This window comes from Platichthys flesus, chromosome 1 (genome assembly GCF_949316205.1).
Source record: "Platichthys flesus chromosome 1, fPlaFle2.1, whole genome shotgun sequence".
Classification (NCBI taxonomy): Eukaryota; Metazoa; Chordata; class Actinopteri; order Pleuronectiformes; family Pleuronectidae; genus Platichthys; species Platichthys flesus.
In genome coordinates this window covers 2,326,496-2,346,264 of record NC_084945.1, presented here as the reverse complement: position 1 = coordinate 2,346,264, position 19,769 = coordinate 2,326,496, and the positions used below count along the sequence as shown (strand labels likewise).

The 19,769-nt window shown below is 45.4% G+C and overlaps 2 protein-coding genes across 4 annotated transcripts; one reads left to right on the top strand and one right to left on the bottom strand.

The window, feature by feature from the left end:
• Window positions 1-435: 435 nt before the first annotated feature.
• Window positions 436-15,828, bottom strand: LOC133956541 (Golgi apparatus protein 1-like). Of its 2 annotated transcripts, XM_062391671.1 has the most exons (27): window positions 15,517-15,828; window positions 12,114-12,143; window positions 10,596-10,682; window positions 10,172-10,387; window positions 9,807-10,010; window positions 9,496-9,567; window positions 9,217-9,403; window positions 8,851-9,068; window positions 8,648-8,769; window positions 8,440-8,541; window positions 7,965-8,118; window positions 7,825-7,842; window positions 7,136-7,273; window positions 6,939-7,025; window positions 6,719-6,781; window positions 6,356-6,469; window positions 6,004-6,092; window positions 5,798-5,915; window positions 5,503-5,595; window positions 5,268-5,405; window positions 4,828-4,951; window positions 4,565-4,707; window positions 4,129-4,230; window positions 3,921-4,028; window positions 3,485-3,605; window positions 3,233-3,339; window positions 436-2,990 (listed from the first exon to the last, which is right to left on the bottom strand). In XM_062391671.1, the coding sequence occupies exons 1-27, from the start codon at window positions 15,826-15,828 to the stop codon at window positions 2,826-2,828; spliced, it is 3,432 nt and encodes a 1,143-aa protein (XP_062247655.1). In that variant the 3' UTR covers window positions 436-2,825. The 2 variants fall into 2 exon arrangements, with proteins under 2 accessions (XP_062247655.1, XP_062247663.1); XM_062391679.1 differs by lacking the exon at window positions 7,825-7,842.
• LOC133957046 (troponin I, fast skeletal muscle-like) lies at window positions 15,722-19,334 on the top strand. 2 transcript variants are annotated; one of them, XM_062392479.1, is made up of 7 exons: window positions 15,733-15,850; window positions 17,351-17,366; window positions 17,453-17,489; window positions 17,704-17,832; window positions 18,492-18,581; window positions 18,705-18,881; window positions 19,034-19,334. In XM_062392479.1, the coding sequence occupies exons 2-7, from the start codon at window positions 17,359-17,361 to the stop codon at window positions 19,118-19,120; spliced, it is 528 nt and encodes a 175-aa protein (XP_062248463.1). In that variant the 5' UTR covers window positions 15,733-15,850; window positions 17,351-17,358; the 3' UTR covers window positions 19,121-19,334. The 2 variants fall into 2 exon arrangements, with proteins under 2 accessions (XP_062248456.1, XP_062248463.1); XM_062392472.1 differs by lacking the exon at window positions 17,351-17,366 and having other exon boundaries at window positions 15,722-15,850.
• The last annotated feature ends 435 nt before the right edge of the window (window positions 19,335-19,769 follow it).

Below are 19,769 nucleotides of genomic sequence, written 5' to 3'. Positions count from 1 at the left end.
TTAAAGATTGACACCTTTTATTTAATCGTGACATTAAAGGTTTGCATGCATAAATAAAGGGTTTTAATAAATATAGGACAGAAATAACCCAGTCACTGTCAACTGGCCTCAGGAAGTTTATAAGTTGAGAGAATTAGAAACACAATCTGAATTTTAAATCCATTTCTTGGGACAGTTTCACTTTGCACTGCCTCTTGTTTCCTTTGACTTGTTTTTAGTCTTAGTTTGTGGAACAGAGAGAAACCGAAGATCTCAACAAGTCCGTCCTGGTCTCGTTAAAAAACAATAAGTTAATGAACTTCATTGTCCGGCAAATTGTGTAGAATTGTGTTCTGCTAGATATAAAAGTGATGAACTGGTGCGTTGCGTCAAATTCGTTGAGGGGGCAACCCAACTCTTGTTTTCATATTAAATTGACTCATGTTGAGGCAGAAATATGAAAATCTGGAGAGATTTTATTAAATTGAATCAAATTTGTATCTGTACAGCAAAATCCAATGTCACAATAATGATTCTGTTACAATTTTTATATTAACAGGGCAAAAATGAAAAAGAACAAAAAACCTGCACATTATAAAGTTTGCACACGTGGCGACTCGTGTACAAAACTGATGCTGTTAAACTTCTGATCCATCATCGGACGTCTCCACACACTCAGATCATTTCAGAAAAACTTTTGAGCTGTGGGTTCTTCAGCTTTCAGGGAGGAAACTTCAATCAAATTCTCGTATTTGCAACTTGAGCAGAAAACCTCTCGCATGCGTTTTCCTCTTCTCCTGAATCCGTTTTTAAATCAAACATCGATGTAAAACAAAAAGCTGCAATTATTTTTCGGTGGATGAGCCGACGCCGGAGAACAGAGTCCAGCGAGTTAAAGGTCCAAATGTATCTTCATCATTTTGGAATAATGTTTGCATCTTTCGTTAAACATCAGCGAAACAAAGATCCATCAAATGTAAAATACTGAGCCAGGGATTTAAAAGGTTTGATTATTTTCTACTGACAAATGAATTATTATTCAGCTCAGGCTTCAGGCGACGAAACAACTCAATTTTGAATCGTTACAACTTTGGATCAAAAACAGAAAGGGCTGAATTTTCCAGTTCCACCAGTTTGATCTCGACAGCAGCTGTTTGTGTGGGGGTGGAGTTTCACTGTGGCACCTCAAGCAATTAGCTATTAACACCCGGTCAGAGTTTAAACACTGACACATCTGAAGTTAATCAATTCGAAAGTTGTGTCTGATTTGTTTAAAACAAGAAACACGTGAAATTTGAAAATGACAATTTGTGGTTTGAGATTTGTTTGGTTAGAAACTGTTTTATAACCTTGAGGAGACGGGAAGAAAACAAACCTTTCCACTCACGTGTGAAGTTCTGAGAAAACTAAACAAATTAGATTCTCATATTAACAAATATATGAAGTAATGTAAATAAATAGCTGCTATTTGAACTCTACACCCAAACTGAAAGAGACAACAGCTCCTGTGGTTCCTCTCCATCTCTTTGTCATTTTGGTTGTTTGCAGCCGTTGTGCGTCTCTTTGAATTCTATTAGGTCTGGTTTTAGTCGTTTGGGGTCAAAGTGTTTCTTTCGGACTGAGCCCAGAGGCCTGCAGAGTAAATCAGCCCCGTGCAGGTTAACAGAGGTGTCACAGCTCTGGAGACAGAAATGTTTAGAGAGATGTTAAAAGGAAGAACTTCCTATGAAGAGAATCAGCTGTTTCACACGAGTCATGTTTCAAATTCATGTTCAAAGCCTCTTCGTGTTGTGAGAAGGACGAGGGACTGAGTGAAGCTTTTCAACAGGTCGTCAGCTCAGTGCAGGTTCTACAGGTGTCACACTCAGCGCGTCCTTGATGCAGAGATGATTGGACATATGTATAAAAGAAAAGAACTTCAGCCGTTACACTCGGGTCTCGTGTACGAACTCTACGGTCTCGTTAAAGTTCGTTAAAGGCAAACTGGATCAGGAACGTGGGCGGAGCCTCGTCCTTCACTGCTGAACCCGAACCTCCCAGACGATTAGAGAAACGTTCAGCCACACAGAAAACTTAACTTCATTCAGAACCACGCCATTAATCCACAATAAATAAGGCATAAAAAAAAAAAAAAAAAGTGCAATGACTTTAATAAGCATTGAAATGACGTTTAACAAATGTGCACACAACATTCCTGATGACGGGGACCAGCTTGACCCTCACGTCCAGTCACAGGTGGGTTTCAGTAGCGAGAGACGAGGGTCTGAACTGGACCCGGGGACACGAGGCTGCACAGGAGCCAAGAGGACGTCGGGACAAATGTTTCCAAGCAACGGGGAACGTCTCAGAACTCAAACTCTGCCACGAGACAACGAGTCGCCTCGTGTACGATTCAAGCTTCAGTCTCTTTTAGAAAGAAATCACTTCCTGTTGCTCCACATGCTCCTCGGAAATACCACAAAAAGCATCAGGACTTAACGGGCGGAGACAAATCCAGACGTCAGAAGCAGCCGTCACATCGACTTCTCACCCGACCCCAGACAACGTCCTCGGGGACACGGGACGGACAGTCGCTGCTCTCCTGAGGATCAGAGACGTCCAAATAAACATGAACGATTTTCTCGAGCGTTGGGAAAAGTTTTGCATTTGATGCAAAACTGCAGCAGCAGCCAAACTAAGAGTTTTAGACCAAGGACGAGATCCAGATGTGACCACTGGAGTTGGCACTGTGCAGGCTGGCTGGTTAGAGATTGGGCATCTGAGGGAGGAGGAGGAGGAGGAGGAGGAGGAGGAGGAGGAAGAGGAGGGTTCAGGAACATGTGAAGTGTGAGTCTTTTCTTTGTCCTCTACCGATCCTTCAGTTGTCTCACTCGCTTTGTGATGCGACCGCACAGCAGCCCGACCAGGAAGAGGACGCACACGCTCATCGTGATCATGAGCAGGATGTAGTTCTTAGAGGGCGACGTCATCACCTGCAGGGCCAGGTCTGAGAAGCCCTCTGCTGGCGCCACCTGCAGGTCGGAGGGGGAGGTTAACAGCACAGTGGAGGAAAACAGCTTGGAACAGATGAGGACCTGCACAGCTTCATACACCGAGAAACTCATTTATTAATTTGTCAAATATTAAATCTCTGATCTCTTCATGCTGATTTGTTTCTAATCTGCGGTTTCAGTTTCATATTTTTATTATAGAAAAATCTGCTACGCTCTGAAAACCTGTTCTTGCTTCTTAGATTGCGATGTGAAGCTTGTACCTTTGCAGCGTAGCTCCACATGTCGATCCGGTCCTGAAGTCTCTTCTTGCACTCGGGCTGCAGACGGATTCTTTTGTCCTGCAGCGCCTCCAACAGACACGACATCTCTGCACGAGACAGCAACACATTAAAGACACTCAGCAGCAAAACAACACTTTACTGCTAATGTTTCACTTTCCCTGAATTCTGAAACTGATCTTTATGACACTGGAATAAAGTTCAAATTCAAAATGAAAAGGTGAGAGAACGCACGTCGTCCCCGGCCGGGTGTGATGGCAGCACAGTGGTGTTTGAGGTCCAGGGCGCAGGCGGTGTGCAGGACCGGGTCCACAAAGATGTCCGCCTTGCTCTCCTTCAGCATGTTCAGGACTTCCTGTGCAGAAGAAGAAAACAGAAACACAGAGTTTTCAAACGTTCAATCTACGAAGTTAGAATCAGAAACAGTTCATCACACGGACGCTGGTTTGAGCTCGATGTCTAGCTTCCTCCAGAACAGAGACACGGAACGAGCATGTTACTCCCAGTTGGAAGAACAACTGCATTATCACATTATAATACTTCTTCTACTTATAATCATTTAGATACTCAATATATATCATGATCCACAAGTAAAATTATACGTTTTAAACAAATATTATTACCAAAATAGTCCTGAATGATGACACTAGACAGAAGAACAGTTATTAACCTTTTTACAGGCGTCCTGTTTGATTTTCAGCAGATTGACTTTCAGACACTCCTCCACCTGACCAGTCTGCTCCTGGGCGGCTGCCTCCTCCACACACAGCATGGAGATCTGGAGGAAGAGGAGGAAGAGGAGGAGAAGGACATTTCAGTCATCAATCAACAGCCTTAAAGAAACTAAGGAGACAGACAAACAGGTGTTGTGTGTTAACCTCGTCTGAGCAGTGCATCTGCAGCTGCGGGTCCAGTCTGTAGTCCAGAGCCGACTCCTGCAGGATCACCCGGATCTGGTCCTCACAGTCCGGAGACAGCCGCTGAACCGAAGCCAACAAAACACACAGATTAAAAACAACATCACACACAGGGACCGGTGAGGGGAAAAGAGCAACATTCATTTTCAAGGAACACCACAACTTAGTTATCAGAGAAGCAATATTTTAAGTCAACTTAATTGATTAGATCCACACCTCAGCCTTAATCCCACTTTACTATGAATACATGTTACCGATGCCTCTAATCATTTGACCCTTTTACTTTTGTAAGATTAAATCTCTACTTGTCGCCTCCTCCTGAGGTTTTTGCGGCTGGTTGTGATGCTGTGATGTTGTGTTGCTGTGTTGCTGTGTTGGACTGTGCTTGTGGTCTAACCTGGTCAGCGTATTTGAGTTTGAGGCAGCCGATGACCTGACCCTCCAGCTCGCTGTCCTCGACCGCCTTGTTCAGGATGGGCTGGCAGAACTTTGGGATGTCGGCTCGACAGGCTTTCCTCAGCACCGGGTTCAACCTGTAGTCTGGAGGAGGAGGAGGAGGAGGAGGAGGAGGAGGAGCAGGAGGAGGAGGAGGAGGAGGTGAGTGAGACAGGCCCATATTCATTAAATCTTTTTGTTCAGATTTCTCAATGATGTGTGTACCTGTGTTCTGCGTGATCTGTCTCTTGGTGATCATCTGTTTACACTTGGGATCCATCAGCTCGCTGTTCTTGTTCTGCTTCAGACACTGAAGAACGTTCCGGGCGTTGGTCTCAGTGCAGAACCGCTGCAGGGAGAGTTTGAACTTCAGTCAATCAGAGGATCGATCAGGATCTAAAGCAACACTTTTCATTTTTAAGGAGAGCAGCTTTTAAATAAGGAGAATGTTTCCTCTTTTAATTCCCACTCCTCCCACTGAGCGTCTGTTCCCAGTAACTCTGGTGAGTGGGTTCGATCTCCTGTGAGACGAGTGGAGCAAACAGAGGCGCAGCTTAAACTGTCATAATCAGGTCCAGGAAGTTTGGATTCAGATTTAATATACAAGTGGTATTGACATCAACATATCCACTTTTCTTCTTCCTCCTCCTCCTCCTCCTCCTCACCTTGATCATCTGCTTGCAGACCCTCATCAGCTGGTAGTCGAGCTCGGGGTCGTTCATCTCGCCCTCCTGCAGCTTGAAGATCCGCTGGTGACAGCTCAGACTGAGCTGCTTCTTATGCTCCTTCAGACACTCGATCATCTGCGGAGGAGGGGGGGGCGGAGAGGAAGATCAGACAAACAGAAAGAGAAAGGACAGAGTGAAGAAAAGGAGAGAGGATGTTCCTCATGTTTCTCACCTGAGCGTTTCCATAGTTCACGTTGGGACAAAGTCGGCTGATGTCCGATCGACACGGCTCGTACAGATCTGGGTCCAAGCGAATATCCTCCGACTGAGAAAACAGGAGAAAGACTTCATCTGTCCATCTGTAATAAAGTGCATCTATTCTTTCTATAAGGAGTTCAGAGCAATTTCTCAAATCTTTCCTTAGAAATTGATCTTTGCATTTGCTCTTTTTCTCAGTTTTTCTCAAACATGTTTAAATGAAGTTATCAAACTGAGTCCAACAGGATTGAAGTCAGTCAAACATTCACCATCTCCAGCTCCTCCACCCGCAGCTGCTTGCGACACTTGAGAGAAACCCGCTGCTCCCGGGCGTCCTGCAGCGTGTCGTTCCTCACGGTGGAGCTCAGACAGATGACCACGTCCACCCTGCAGGAGAAGGTGTGAGACTCCAACTGAGCAACACGTGTGTAACAAGAATAATGACAACAAAGTTTCAATGGAAACTTGAACTCACTTCTTCTTGATGTTCGGACACAGATGCAGAACGTCCTCTTTGCAGGACATCTTGAACTTGTAGGAGAACCGGAAATCCTTCATTTGAATCTGAGAGTTGAGAGATGGAGGTTTATTCATTATTATCATTACGCAGCAAAAACTCCAGCAGAACAGTTTTTGTGTGTTTGGGTCTGATCACATCCCAGAGGGAGATGAGAACTCTGATGCTGTCGGTTCAGAGCAGATTCAAATCAACACAGAAAACAGACTCGTGTTTCAGATTCACAGAAACCGAATGATAACGTCAGATGTGATACAAAATAAAAGAGAGTAGAGAATAGATCAGAGTTTATGTTGTTGTGTTAACTGACCAGCTGGAAGTGCGTCACGCCGACTGAACACTTCTCATTCATCTCTTTCTGGTGTTTGTTCTGAACCAGACACTCCATCAGGTCACCTGTGTCGATCTGGTTATCAGCAACGTCCTACAACACACACACACACACGTTATCGTTTACCTCTGATGTACACAACCACATACGTGCAGCACTTTATTGATCTGTAACAGTTCTAATGTTGTAAATACATTTTTTATTATCTATTTTGCCTTTTGGATATAGTCTCATAATGATCCCAGTGATGATTGTCATATGAAAGTATGTAGATACATTAGTTAGTGTGTGTGTGTGTGTGTGTGTGTGTGTGTGTGTGTGTGTATTTGTGTGTGTTCTCACGTGGCAGTGGGCCTGGATGATTGGCTCACAGGCTCTGATCAGCAGAGCATCGATCTGGATGTCCTGCAGCCAATAGGAGACAGAAACAGGAATTCACAGCTGACGACAAAACACTCGATTGTTCAACTCACAACAGAAAAACCTTGTTACGAAAACTACAACACACTTTAGACCAAGAAGGTGAATCATGTGGATTCCTTTTAATAACCCCTTCTCTCACCTCTGACTCCAGCTCCGTCAGGTTCCCCACGACGTCCCTGCAGGCAGAGACCAGGTCCTCCAGATGATCCTGCAGACACTCCAGCTCCTGAGCACACAAACACACACACACAAACAAACACACACACGTATTTGCTTGATTCATCAGACCAACAGGAAAGTGCAGCAGCAGCAGCCATGAGCAGCAGCTGGTCTCACCTGTCCCGTGTCGGTCTTCTCGCTGCACCACTTGCCGAGGTCGGTCATGCATTTTTTCTGAAGTTCCGGTTCCAACTTCACATCCAGCGCCCTCTGGTGGAGAATCCTCTGAACCTCCACCTTACAGTCCCGAGATAACTGCGCACACACACACACACACAGTAATGCTATTATACATGTCATTTGATTCTATAACCATGTATCAATGCGTCCTGAAGCAAATTTTTTCAATCCTCTAAAGTGACACATTGGTATTTCATGGTTGTAATGGAACTTTTCATGGTTTCCTGATGTTCGATACTTCAATAATTCCTCCAATACTTGGTAAATATCCTTCTATCCAGTATCCGTCCGTACACCGACGGAGTAGATAGTTACCTCACGTCAGATAAAGTTTATTGCAAATACAGCCCTGGAAAAATTCTAATGAAAAGTATGAATCACAAAATGATGACATCGTTAAGCAAATGTCCAAAATCGAAATTCACGGCTTCAATCGTCCAATTATAAAGAGAAATAGAAGCTCAATTGTTTCAGTGCATGAACAGATTGATTTGTTGAAATCCCTGATCTGACACCAAAGTCATGAACAACATGTAGACAACAAAACAACACGAAACCTGATACAAAACGTAAATTTCAACCCTTCACCAGATCAATGCTGATTGATTTAGGTCGACTCACTGTACCTGATCCTCTGGATTCACCTGTTAGATTTAAAAACATCAGAGTTACACCTGCACATCAGGCTCCGACACACACACACACACAACAGAACTGTGCATCGGATGAAACTAAACCAGTGAGTGTGTGTGTGGCGTCCTCCTACCCGCCGGCCCTGCTCCTCCGTGCGGTAGGCGTGGCGGTAGAGGCACGAGAAGACGGCGCCCGGCGGCATCAGCTCACTGGTCTCATTCCAGCCGTGGGTGTGGCAGAGGCGGGCGGCGTCACCCTGACACTTCTTATACAGGATGGGGTCCAGTCTGGGAGACAGGAGGATATATTACTGTTTAATTTAATGTGGATTACACCACAGCTTTGAAGTTCAGTTTAAAACCACTATCAGAGCCATGTGAGGATAAGTGAAGCTCATCCGTTTGTATCAAATGTGAAGATCTTAATTTAAAAGAGAGAAGAGCAGCTAAAGGGAGTGGGGACAAACATTTCTAATGATATTCAGGTTCCTTCAGGTCGGCCGGGACATCCACTATATTCTTTTTAAACTGCACAAGTAGGAGTTGACATCGGGGTCGGGTTGGGACATAAGAACTGAACTCATCCAGCTTCACAGTGAACAGACTCACTTCCAGTCTCTGGATATGAAATACTGCAGCTCCAGCAGCCGGTGTTCACAGTCCTCCACCATCTTCTCCGTGTACAGGTGCTCCATCAGACACGACAGGATCCTGCACACACACACACACACACACACGTTAATTCATTGTTTTCACATTGTAATTTGGTTCAGGTTGCACAGTTCTATTGGCTGAAGAGTGTGTGTAACCAGCTCACATGGGGTCTCCTGTGCGGATGTGCTTGCAGGCGGTCTGGATCACGGACTCACACGCCTCGTTGAGCGCACGGTCGATCCGGTAGTCGGCTCCAGGGTCGGCCGACTGGATCAGACTCTGCAGCTGCAGCGAAAACACAAAGTTATATGAATACTCCAGTTTCAGAGGTCCTCATAGCGGTGGCAGGGACGGCTGTGGTCTTACTGCGTTCTGGCAGACGCCCTCGACCGTGGCGCTGCGGTCGCCGCGCCCGATCCTCATCAGGCAGTGCAGCGTGCGGCCCTTGCGGTGCAGCCCGGAGCAGTGAGCCTCGATCTCCGTCCGGCAGTGGAGCACGATCTCCGGACTCAGAGAGAAATCCTCCATCAGCATCTTCCGGTAGTCGACCATCTCGCCCTGACACTCGCCACTGACCGTACGACCTGGAGAGCACGAGATCACACGTGGACTCAGTGGAACCCTGATGACCCTGGTACACACTGTCATTTTTTTGTGACCCTTTAATTAAATCCATCTAAATCCACTCAGAGTAACCACGCAGCTCTTTGGGCTCAGCGTGTTCCGGCTCACCGCGGTGCACGGCGGCCTCCAGGCACAGCAGCAGGTAGGACAGCCGGGCCTCGCGGGCTCGCGGCAGGTTGGTGTCCAGGCTGCAGCGCTGCTTCCTCAGGTCCAGCTTACAGGCTTTAGCCAGCGAGTAGCTGACCCTGTAGTCCTGAGAGATCAGCTTCTGACGGGTGGTCAGAGCATCGCGGCACTGGGGAGGAGAGGGAGAGGAGGCCGAGGTGAACCCAGAGGAATCCAGAACACAACTGAGTTTGTGAATTCACAGTTCAACGGAAGTCGTACCTTTTCTGACATGGCCTCTTCAAACTTGTGGTTGAACAGACACTTGTAGACTTTTCCTTCTCCTGCCTGAGTCTGTGAAGAGGGAAAGAGAGAGAGGAGCTCCATTGACTGACAGTGAGTGAAACACTATTATAATGGATCTATTAAATCCTCCTGTACTCCTTTACTGTGTGAGGATGTGTGTGTGTATCTGAGAGAAATTGTACAAAGCATATATCTTATATGAGAGAACATATCAACATGTGGTAACACATTGAGTTAATGATCCTCAAGATGCTGATGTTGCTCCACATGTGATGTGTGTGTCTTACGTTCTGACAGAACCTCTCCCGGTCGTCTCGACAGGAGAAGTAAAGATGTCGGTCGAGGTGGAAGTCGTCTGACGACAGCTCCGCCACGCGCAGGATCGCCCTCTGACACTCTTCTTTGATTGGATGAGCACCGTCCTGCTGCTCCGCCTCCCGCACCAACGCCTTCTCCAGACAGGAAATCACTTCCCCCTGAGAGTGCACGTCCTGAGGAGGAGGAGGAGGAGAGACAGAGGACGAAGATCAAAGTTCAACCTGTCGTATCCAGAACCTCCAGACTTCATATCTCCTTACAGTCGGGTTTGTTCATCTTAATATAAACACAACTCACAGACACACACACACACAGACACACACACTGCTCCCACCTTGTGCCCCACGTTGATGCTGCCGCAGTGCAGGCTGTTGATGTCCTCTTTACATTTGTCCATGAAGCCACAGATGAGACGAAAGTCGCTGAAGACGATACCGGTCATCTTGGTGATGTACTGGTTACACTGGTGCTCGCTGATGTTGCCGCGGTGATCCACCAGGCAGGACACAAGGTAGCCCCGCCCTCGCTCCTCCTCGTTACACTCCTTCAACTGAAGGTGTCGGACATGTGACAGGTCAGGGCCAATGGGGCGGTGCCATGGCTTAAACTTCAGTGACGGGTTTAATAATCATTTGAATACGGAGACGTATGATGCAGAGCAAATGTTTGAGGCTTTATCAAGATTCAGATTCTGGTCAATCCCTCCATCAGGGTCTTGATCCAACTCACTCTAAAGATCTGACCTGATCCACACTCACCTCAGCGATGGTGCTCTTACAGACCTCTGTGGCGACCGACTCAAACTTGGGGTCTGTGGTCAGATTGAGTTTGTAGTTCCACAGGAGCTGAGGGGGAAAATAAAACAAATGTTAACATGACACTTTTATAGAGAAGACAAGGAGAGGAAAGGACTCGAACATATATTCACTGTATTTCATCCTGATCGCAAAGTCATAAATCAGATGAACCTGAGCCTCTTCTTCTTCTCATAATCTGACATTTAAATTATCTCCTCAGTCTAAGACGCACTGAGGGAACTTGAGCTTTCAGGACCAATCACAAGCAGCTGGAATGTGACACAGTGAAAAAGGTGATGTTCCCTCTTTGTTTGTTTGTTGCAGAGTTACACAAACTGAACACATTTCCACATCACTTGGTGGCAGGATGTGGGAAGCCAACTACTTCCTGCTGTGGCTCCACCTACATGACCCACACAGGAAGCAGCTCAGTCCTCTTCAAACACCTGACTGAGGACACGGTGGAGGCCTCATCCTGTCAGGTTTGGTCTGTGTACGTGACCAACGGGACTTTGTCTTGTTCGATGGTGAACAGATCTGAATTGTGGTCACTCCCTGTTGTAAACGTGTGTGTTTGAAATGTTGTGTTCTCTCGTCCTGTGTTGATACTTCAGAATTATTCCCGTTAGTCGTGAGTGAGTCGTTCTCAAACTCTGCACACGAACAATAAAAAGTGAGACGATTGTAGAAGAGCTTTTTAAAAAACAGTCTGTGGCTCAGAGTGAAAACACTTTGTGCTCCTCCTACCTGGTTTACCTGCACTGAAGAGTTTATACTCAGCGTTTTTCATCACATGACAGTTGAGCTTTGCGCTTTTTTTTTTACATATTAACTTATTTTCCAGTGAATAATTCATGGATCTTGATGGAAAACGCAGATTGAGGCCTGTTGGGTCCTGGCAGACGTATCAGCTCTGTATTCTAGTGTCATTCTCCTCAGCTGTAAGAAGAAGTTTCTAATTATCTCTCACTCGTTCTCTCTTCATCATTCTGCCTTTTTATTTATGTGTGTGTCGTTTCTCTGCCAGCGAGGCTCCAGCTGCAGCAGCCACAGATAACAGCAAGTGACAGGCAGGCCGCCCAGAAAATAACACCAGGACAAAACTCTGTGTGTGTGTGTGTGTGTGTGGTTGTTAATTGCAGCCACAGCTTCCCGGTGCTGTAATAAAAGGTCCATTAACCTTTTGGCATTTCAAATACCCGTCTGCCGTTAACTGCTGTGGACTCTGGACACTGGAGTTTTATCATCGAGACACTGAGACGAAGCTTAAAGAATCTCTCACTGAAGACAAGAGGACAAACGTCTGATGAAGGTTCAGACCAAGGTCATCGGTGACAGTGTATAGGCTCGAGCAGACATTGCCCCTATTTACATGTTAAACAGATTCTGTACCAACACTGAAAACTCCCTATGACTGTGTGTGTGTGTGTGTGTGTGTGTGTGATTGTGCGTGTGCGTGTGTGTGGTAGGGGTACTTACATGGTTACAGTCGGTAGCGAGCTCACTTTCCTGCAGAGACAGAAAAATATATAAGTTAAAACTCAAAAAACACTTTTCCCCTCTACACACGTATTAAAAGACTATTCTGTTTGTATTAATATTTGTATTATCATTACACAGGAAGTGTTGTTAGAGGTAAAGTCCCCATCCCCACTTAAAGGCCAATTTCATATCTGTCAGTTATTTTTGTGCTGCAGCCGGAAGGAGACGTTTTCTGACTGTGAACTTCACTCGTCACGATGTTGTGTCCAGTTTGTGTTATCAGGTCTCAGAGTGTGTGCTCAAAGTGGAAGTGATGTGGTTTCACTGTTTCACGGTGCAGTGACTGTGGCCAGCTTGTTGTGACAGTTAGGTTTCCAGGTCTGTTCTGTACAGAGGCCAAAACCAGTTCTCACCGACTTTATCCGGCAAACGGCTAAAATACAAATCTTTTAAAAAAAGAGCCGTACAACCATAAGCGTTACATGTCTGTTTTTGTGAGGATAAGATAAAAGATATATCGAATGTATTCAGAAACAACGAACTAACTCTAATCAACTGAAATGCTGGTGAGGACAAGATGTGAAACCACTGTGGATCAGTGGATGTAGCCTTAGTTTGGGGGTCTTACTGCCTTTCTACACCTCTGTCCTCAGGGGACCACTGTCTCTATAACCTCTTAAAACACTGTCTCCTTTTGAAAGAGTCAACATTTTAAATAAGACAGAAAACCATCAGATCTATAACTGATCAATGAGCTCAACTTTTCTTTTGAGTTTCACGTGAGCGTGAACAACCACAAACCACAGCAGTCTGATAAGAACAAAGCAGCAGAAGCTCTTCACTGACTCGCCGGCTGCATCGTGGACCTTTACAGGAAACAGCAGGAGACTTTGTTCTTACAGCTTCACATCCCTTTGCAGTAGAGCGACATGAGAGAGCTCCTGATGTTGACTCCGCTCTGCCCAGCGGTGCTTCTCCTCAAAGCTCCTCCTCCTCGCTTTGTTCACTGTCGTCTCCGCTAAACGTTTCCCCGGCAGAGCAGCGAGCGCGAGGAGGAAACGGAGCCACCGCGGCCTCGGAGATTAAAAACTTCCCATTAGCAAGACAACGAGTTATTAATTAATGAAGAGCTGCAGCTCTCACATCAAAAGGCCTTTGGAACAAGAGCGCATTAATCAAGTAGACTGAAGTAACTGAGGCTAATTGTGTGTGGGGTGGAGGGAATGTGACAAGTCTTTGTTTATCTTGCTGGAAACCTCCAAGTGAATAAGATGCTCGGCACTAAATGTCCTCGATGTGAAAATGACCTCTTCCCGTCCACGCTGACAAAAGCTTCCCTGTGAATAAATGTCTCGTTGCTCCGCAGCCCCTCGTCGTACCAGCGTCCTTTCTTCTGTGAATAAAGAGGATTCAAATGACTGAGAGACGTCACAGGAGTTCCTCGCCTTGCACCAGTCATCTCACGAGCCTCGAGGTTCATCCAGCGTGTGAGCTCCTCTGAGGGTCTCCATCCCCAGGTTGGGAACCACCCAGGCTGATCCACACAGATCAGGATAAGAGCATTTGGCAAAGCACGGTGAAAAGCTGTAGTGACAGAAAACCGCCTCATCCCACCACCAGGAGGCTGAAACTGCTCCACGATATCAGTGCCCCCCCCCCCCCCCCCCCGTCAATCCAGAGTCAGTGACAGGCTGAGAGAGCAGAGTCTGACTGTGGCTGCAGGCCTGTCTGTGCCTTCAGTCTGTGACTCTCTCAGTCTGCTGCAGTTTGTTGTTTATCTCCCAGACGTCCATCAAGTGTCAGATTTCAGGGCTTAGAACGCCACAAATAAACACTGTGACACTGCACTGTAAACACGCTGGGCTGTGTGTGTCTGTGTCTGTCTGTGTGTGTCTGTGTGCACATGTGTATCAATAGTTCCATCCCATCATTGTGAGGACATTCTTGAAGGTTGAGACTTGGTTTTCAGGTTAGAATCAGGTTTAGTTTGGATTAAGTTCGGCTCTGAGTTGTTATGTTATGGTAGGGGGGGGCTAGTGAATCCATTATGTCAAAGATTGACACCCTCAGCTATAGAGAAACTGTGTGTGTGTGTGTGTGTGTGTGTGTGTGTGTGTGTGTGTGTGTGTGTGTGTGTTCTGGGGGTGTGTCTCTCTCTGGAGAGGAGGCAGATTTATAGGAACCATTTACCTCTTCAGGAGGCCACAGCTGTTATTGAGCTGAAGCGATGCAATTATCTCAGTAAAGAGGGCATCGCTCAGGGCCAGTGGTGTGTGTTTGTGTGTGTGTGTGTGTGTGTGTGTGTGTGTGCTTGTGTGCGTGTGTGCGTGTGTCTTTGTCGATGTCAGCATGGCAGATAGAAGAGGATGATGTCAACATGCTGCTGGGGCAAAGAGGGTTGCAATAAAATAAAATGCGTCAACACAATGAAGATACTACACATATTCCGGGACAGTAACACACTCTCCTGTTCACCTGTCAGAGGAGAGACAGGTTCACTAACACATGACGGGAATAAAGTGATTCACCTTGACCTGTGTGTGTGTGTGTGTGTGTGTGTGTGAGTGTGAGTGTGAGTGTGTGTGAAAACAAATATTGGTTTTGGATAACGTTTAAGACAGTAAGTCACCTGACAGCCAGATGACACACACACACGACTGAGTCCAAGTAAAAATGCTGTTGTGTTTGGCAGGTTGGGTTTTGTGTTAGTTGCGTGTTAGAAACCTCATCAACACAACCACTCGCTTGCTGTTAACTTCCCTCACAGTTTCTCACAGTTTCTGAAAGCAGGGGGAAGGGGGGGGGGGGGGTACTTAGCTATGCCCTTAGTCTGATAATCTGTCAGTGGCTAAGTGGCAGGAAACAGACGGAGGGATTGAGAAACTAAAGTTAAACTCATAAACAATTATTTATTCTTCTAATAAAACGGTTGCTCCGTCATGACTCCATGAGCTCCACATTCAAACTGTCACGTCTCTGCAGAAATAAAGAACACTTAAAATCCCTCATTTATATAGGCTGCTTTAAAAACGTCACTTTATTATTATTAATAATTTGTTATCTTGGCCTGAATCTGTTAATAAGTAGATTTGAACGCGTCGCTCTTACTGACTGACGCTGATTTGCAACGTTACAGATTTAAATACTAATAAAGGATTCTCTTATTTTATCTTAAAACAGGCACGTGTTAATGAATTCATCCTCAGTGTGTTTGTGTGTGTGTGTGTATGTGTGTTTGTGTGTGTGTGTGTATGTGTGTGTGTGTGTGTGTGTCAGGTGTGTGGATGTTTACACCTGTGTCGGCCGGTGTGGATCGAACCCAGCGGGGCGGCGCACCCAGCCGCTGCCCCGCCACCGGCCCCGGGGAGCGGCTGGGTGCCTCCCCCGGCCCTGGTCTTACCTCTCTGCGGTCCTGCAGGCACTCCAGCACGGCCAGGTTGTTGGTCCAGGTGTGCTTGGGGCAGAGGCGGCTCAGGTCCTCCCGGCAGGCCTCCTCCTCCGACAGCTTCCAGCCGCTCGCCCTTCGAGGCTGCGAGGCCCCGGCGGCGGCCGCGGCAGGTGCCTCCCTGGGAGGGGGCTCCGCGGCTCTGAGGACCGGGGGGTCGGGCGGGTCCGCCGGGCCGCCGGCTGCCTTCAGGCCGAGGACGGAGCCGGAGCCGCAGAGACACAGGAGCAGAAAGAGCCGCAGCTGAAGGCGACCGTCCGCCGCCATCTTCACTTCACTGTTAACTACGGTGAGTGCAGCGCTTCACTTCCGCTCGGCCTCTTCACAATTAAACTCCTCAGAATGCACAACTTCCATTCTTTTTATAAAATAAAAGCCTTTATTTTGCGCTTGCTAATTATCCGCTACGTCTGATTTAAAAGTTCAGTAAATCTCTCCATCACGTGACCGTCACACATGTCCTGAAACTTCTTTATTCTAATTGAGATATTCTGCTAAAAAAAAAACGTTATTCATATATTTTAATATTATTTGTTTGTGATTATTTTTCTCTCATTGCTGTCTGAACTTTGATTGTGACACAGGTCTTGAGGTTTTTATTTGTAATGAGTATTTTCAACAACAACAAAATTAGATTTTTTGGTTTGGTTATAGTCAGTTATCTGGTGATATAAAAACAGGTTGAAACATCATGATCGACAGCTGAGACTTTTCTAGGTTTGTGAATTAGGTCGTTTTTATCACGCTGCTGTGATGCTTTCAAACCGTGTGAAGCATCTGGAATATGTTGGGGTCATAGCAGGATTGTGTATGTGTGTATGTCTGTGTGTGTGTGTGTGTGTGTGTGTGTGTGCCCAGCTGAGTATGATGGGAACCAGTCAGAGCAATAAATCCTCCCAGTTTAGAGCTGACAGCTGCAGGAGGCTTTTCAGGTTCATCACAAACCACACGCCCAACCTGCTTTGAACTTGAGTCACACATTCAACCATGAAGGAGTTCTCTGTTATTGTTGTGTTTTCTCTTTTTAACAGAATTGAAATTGTGGTGAAACCAAATTTCTCGAATCCTACAACCCCCTGGAAGAGTTAAAATAAATAATGTGCTTTGATTCGAGAGGTGACAGAAGTCATAGACTATCTTTGTAACTCACTGTCAAATATAAAAACTTTCTTACAGATGGTTTTAATCTTAGGCAGACAGACAGACAGACAGAGAGACAGACAGACAGACAGGCAGACAGACAGTCGGTTGGAAGCAGCACTCAGCTGTTACAGAGCCGACTCAGAGCACAGCAGGAAAATCCTCCTCCCACCGCGACTGGGCGAGGCAGACGTCCGCCCGCTGGGTCTGGTTCTAGTTCCAGTTCAACCCCTAACCCTAACCCTAGTTAAATTGTATTGATCTCATCATTGATTGATGAATTATATCTGATAATGTAATGACAGCATGAATCTTCAGTGTAATATGGTTGTGTGTGTCTGTGTGTTGACCCTGTGACACCAGCTTTGATTGGCTGCAGCCCCTGAAAGGATAAGAACGGCTTTATAGAATATGGATAATTCCCTTTCACCTCTAAACACTGAGTCCTTGTCAGGGTTCCACATCGTCTCAAGAGTCTTATAGAGAGAATTCCAGAAGAGTTAGTTTCAGGCTCAGCTGCTGCCTTCGACCAACTGGTCTCACACACACACAAACCTACACACACACACACTGAACCAACATGTATAAAGAGATCCGAATGCTGAGGTCTTTCCACTCTTCTCTCTTCTTGTCTCTCGGCCACCGGCAGGATTCAGGATGGAACAGTAAGTCCTGAACTTTCTTTTAAATCTACAAAAGATTAAAAAGTTTAATAATTTCCCCTCTCTATTTGTTTGTTTGTTATATGAAGGAAAAAGATGTCGACCGGCCGGAGGAATCAGCTCAAGGTAGAGTGTAGGTTTTGAGTTTAAAATGTGAACGTCTTCTGTGGTTCTCCAGCATCTGGAGCTGTGAAATTCATTCAATCATCACCATCATCATAACTTCAGCACAGCGTTAATCGAGAAGTAGTTTCATGGGGGAAAATATGAAATCAATAGAAGAATAAAATAAGAAGGAGAAGCAGCTTTTATATGTGTGTCTCCTCTGTCCTCCTGTCAGAGTTTGCTGCTGCAGATCGCTGAGACGATCCTGGAGGAGGAGGCGCAGGAGGCCGAGAAGGAGAAGATGAAGCACATGGAGGAGAACTGTCCGTCCCTCTCTGTTCCAGGCTCAATGCAGGAGCTGCAGGTAAAAACACAAACACAGCTGGAGGTAGTCTGAGGAACTGAGATTCACACTCAGATCGACTGCACCGAGACCTGTGACATTTGAACACATCATTATTATATTTTACAATTTATCTTTATATATTGTTATTTTCAGGATTATTTTTCAACATTCACTTACAGCTGCCAGCTTCAAATGAAAAAATTAAACGTAATTGTAATTATAACCTGATCTTGATAAAAGGAAATTGTTTTTCAAATGATAGCCACAGAATCAATATTTACATGGGATGAGAAGTTTCTCTCTCTTTGTCAAGAGAACAATTAAAACCCAGAAAGTTACATCTGAGGTTTGCTCATTTGAATGCGTAGGAACCATCGACAATAACGATGGATGAGAAATCACCTGGATCGCCCCCTGGTGGCTGGCTGCAGTACAGGTCGTGAATGCAGCCATGTTAGCAGTTGGGACATGAACCAAACTAAAAATCAAAGTAGACGTTGAATAAATGCTTTTTCAAAGATGGTTTCTGTCAGTTTCAGCAGGTCTTATCACACTGATGTTTGTTGTTCATGTTTCTGATAAGTTTGGTTTCTTTAATGATTTAAAAACAGGATGAAATGTTAATGATATTCAGCTGAGACTAACGGGAAGTTATTCACTCATTCTTCCAACACCAGGATCTGTGCTGGAAGCTTCACCAGCAGATCGATCTGGTGGATGACGAGCGGTACGACACGGAGGTGAAAGTCACAAAGTCCAAAATGGAGGTAGATTGATTTAACTTCCTGCCACAGGTTTTATGATTTTCAAACTGGATCTCATTTCCACAGAAAGTGTCACAGTACAGATGTTGTCCTGCACAGATTCTCATGAAGCCTCTCCTCTGTCAGATCAACGACCTGAAGCTGAAGGTTCAGGATCTAAAGGGGAAGTTTAAGAAGCCGGCGCTGAAGAGGGTGCGGATGTCGGCCGACGCCATGTTGGCCGCTCTGCTGGGCTCCAAACACAAAGTGGCCCTGGACCTGAGGGCCAATCTGAAGCAGGTCAAGAAGGAGGTGAAAGAGGAGGTGGGTGATCCAGGCTTCAGGAAACTGACTTTAATGTTCTCAGGGTCCGAAAAGTGCAAAGTCACAGAGACTCTGAGTTTAAATACTGAGCTGAATGTCAAAATACCTCAAACTCTTTAAGACGTTTGTGGATTTACTCGTGTTTCTCTCAGGAGAAGCAAACAGGCGACTGGAGGAAGAACATCGAAGACAAATCCGGGATGGACGGCAGGAAGAAGATGTTCGAGACCGAGGCTTGAACTTCATGCGTGTTGTTGTGTCGTCAGGTTTTAGCATCGTTCATGTCCGTGTCTTGTGTGAGTCCACAGTTTGTGTAAATGCTAGGGGTGTGATTGTGTGTTTCATATTGATAATCTGAGAAATTGTGAAAATAAATGATAAATTTCAGGATAGAAATAATGAAAACAATTGTGTAGTTAAAGAAAGAAGTTATTAAAATTCATACTATTGTCATTGTTATTATTTAATAAGTTTTGTAAACATTAGAATTAGGTGATTGTCAAAAAGGTGGATATTTTTCTATGTTGTTCCTTTACTTTTATATTTTAGGACAGAAATAAGAAAACATCTGGTGTGTTTCTTGCCAGCAACAAATCTATAAAAGAAACTGATGATGAACAGTTTTAATGATAAAATTATAATTTCTACAATTTTTGGGGAAATTATAAAAATCCTTACAATTTCAATAGGGCCTCACTGTCTGTCAGTGCCTGTCAGTGCTCAGGCCCTAATAATACACTTAATCTGAATGCAGAAATATTTTTGTATTGCCCTCGTGTGTGAGACGTCCACAGATCAGGGTGCAGGTATTAAACCCATTCTCCATGTAACATAAATGTGGTCTTATAACGATAACATGGAAGTTATTGAAAAAAAAATCTCAAAGGA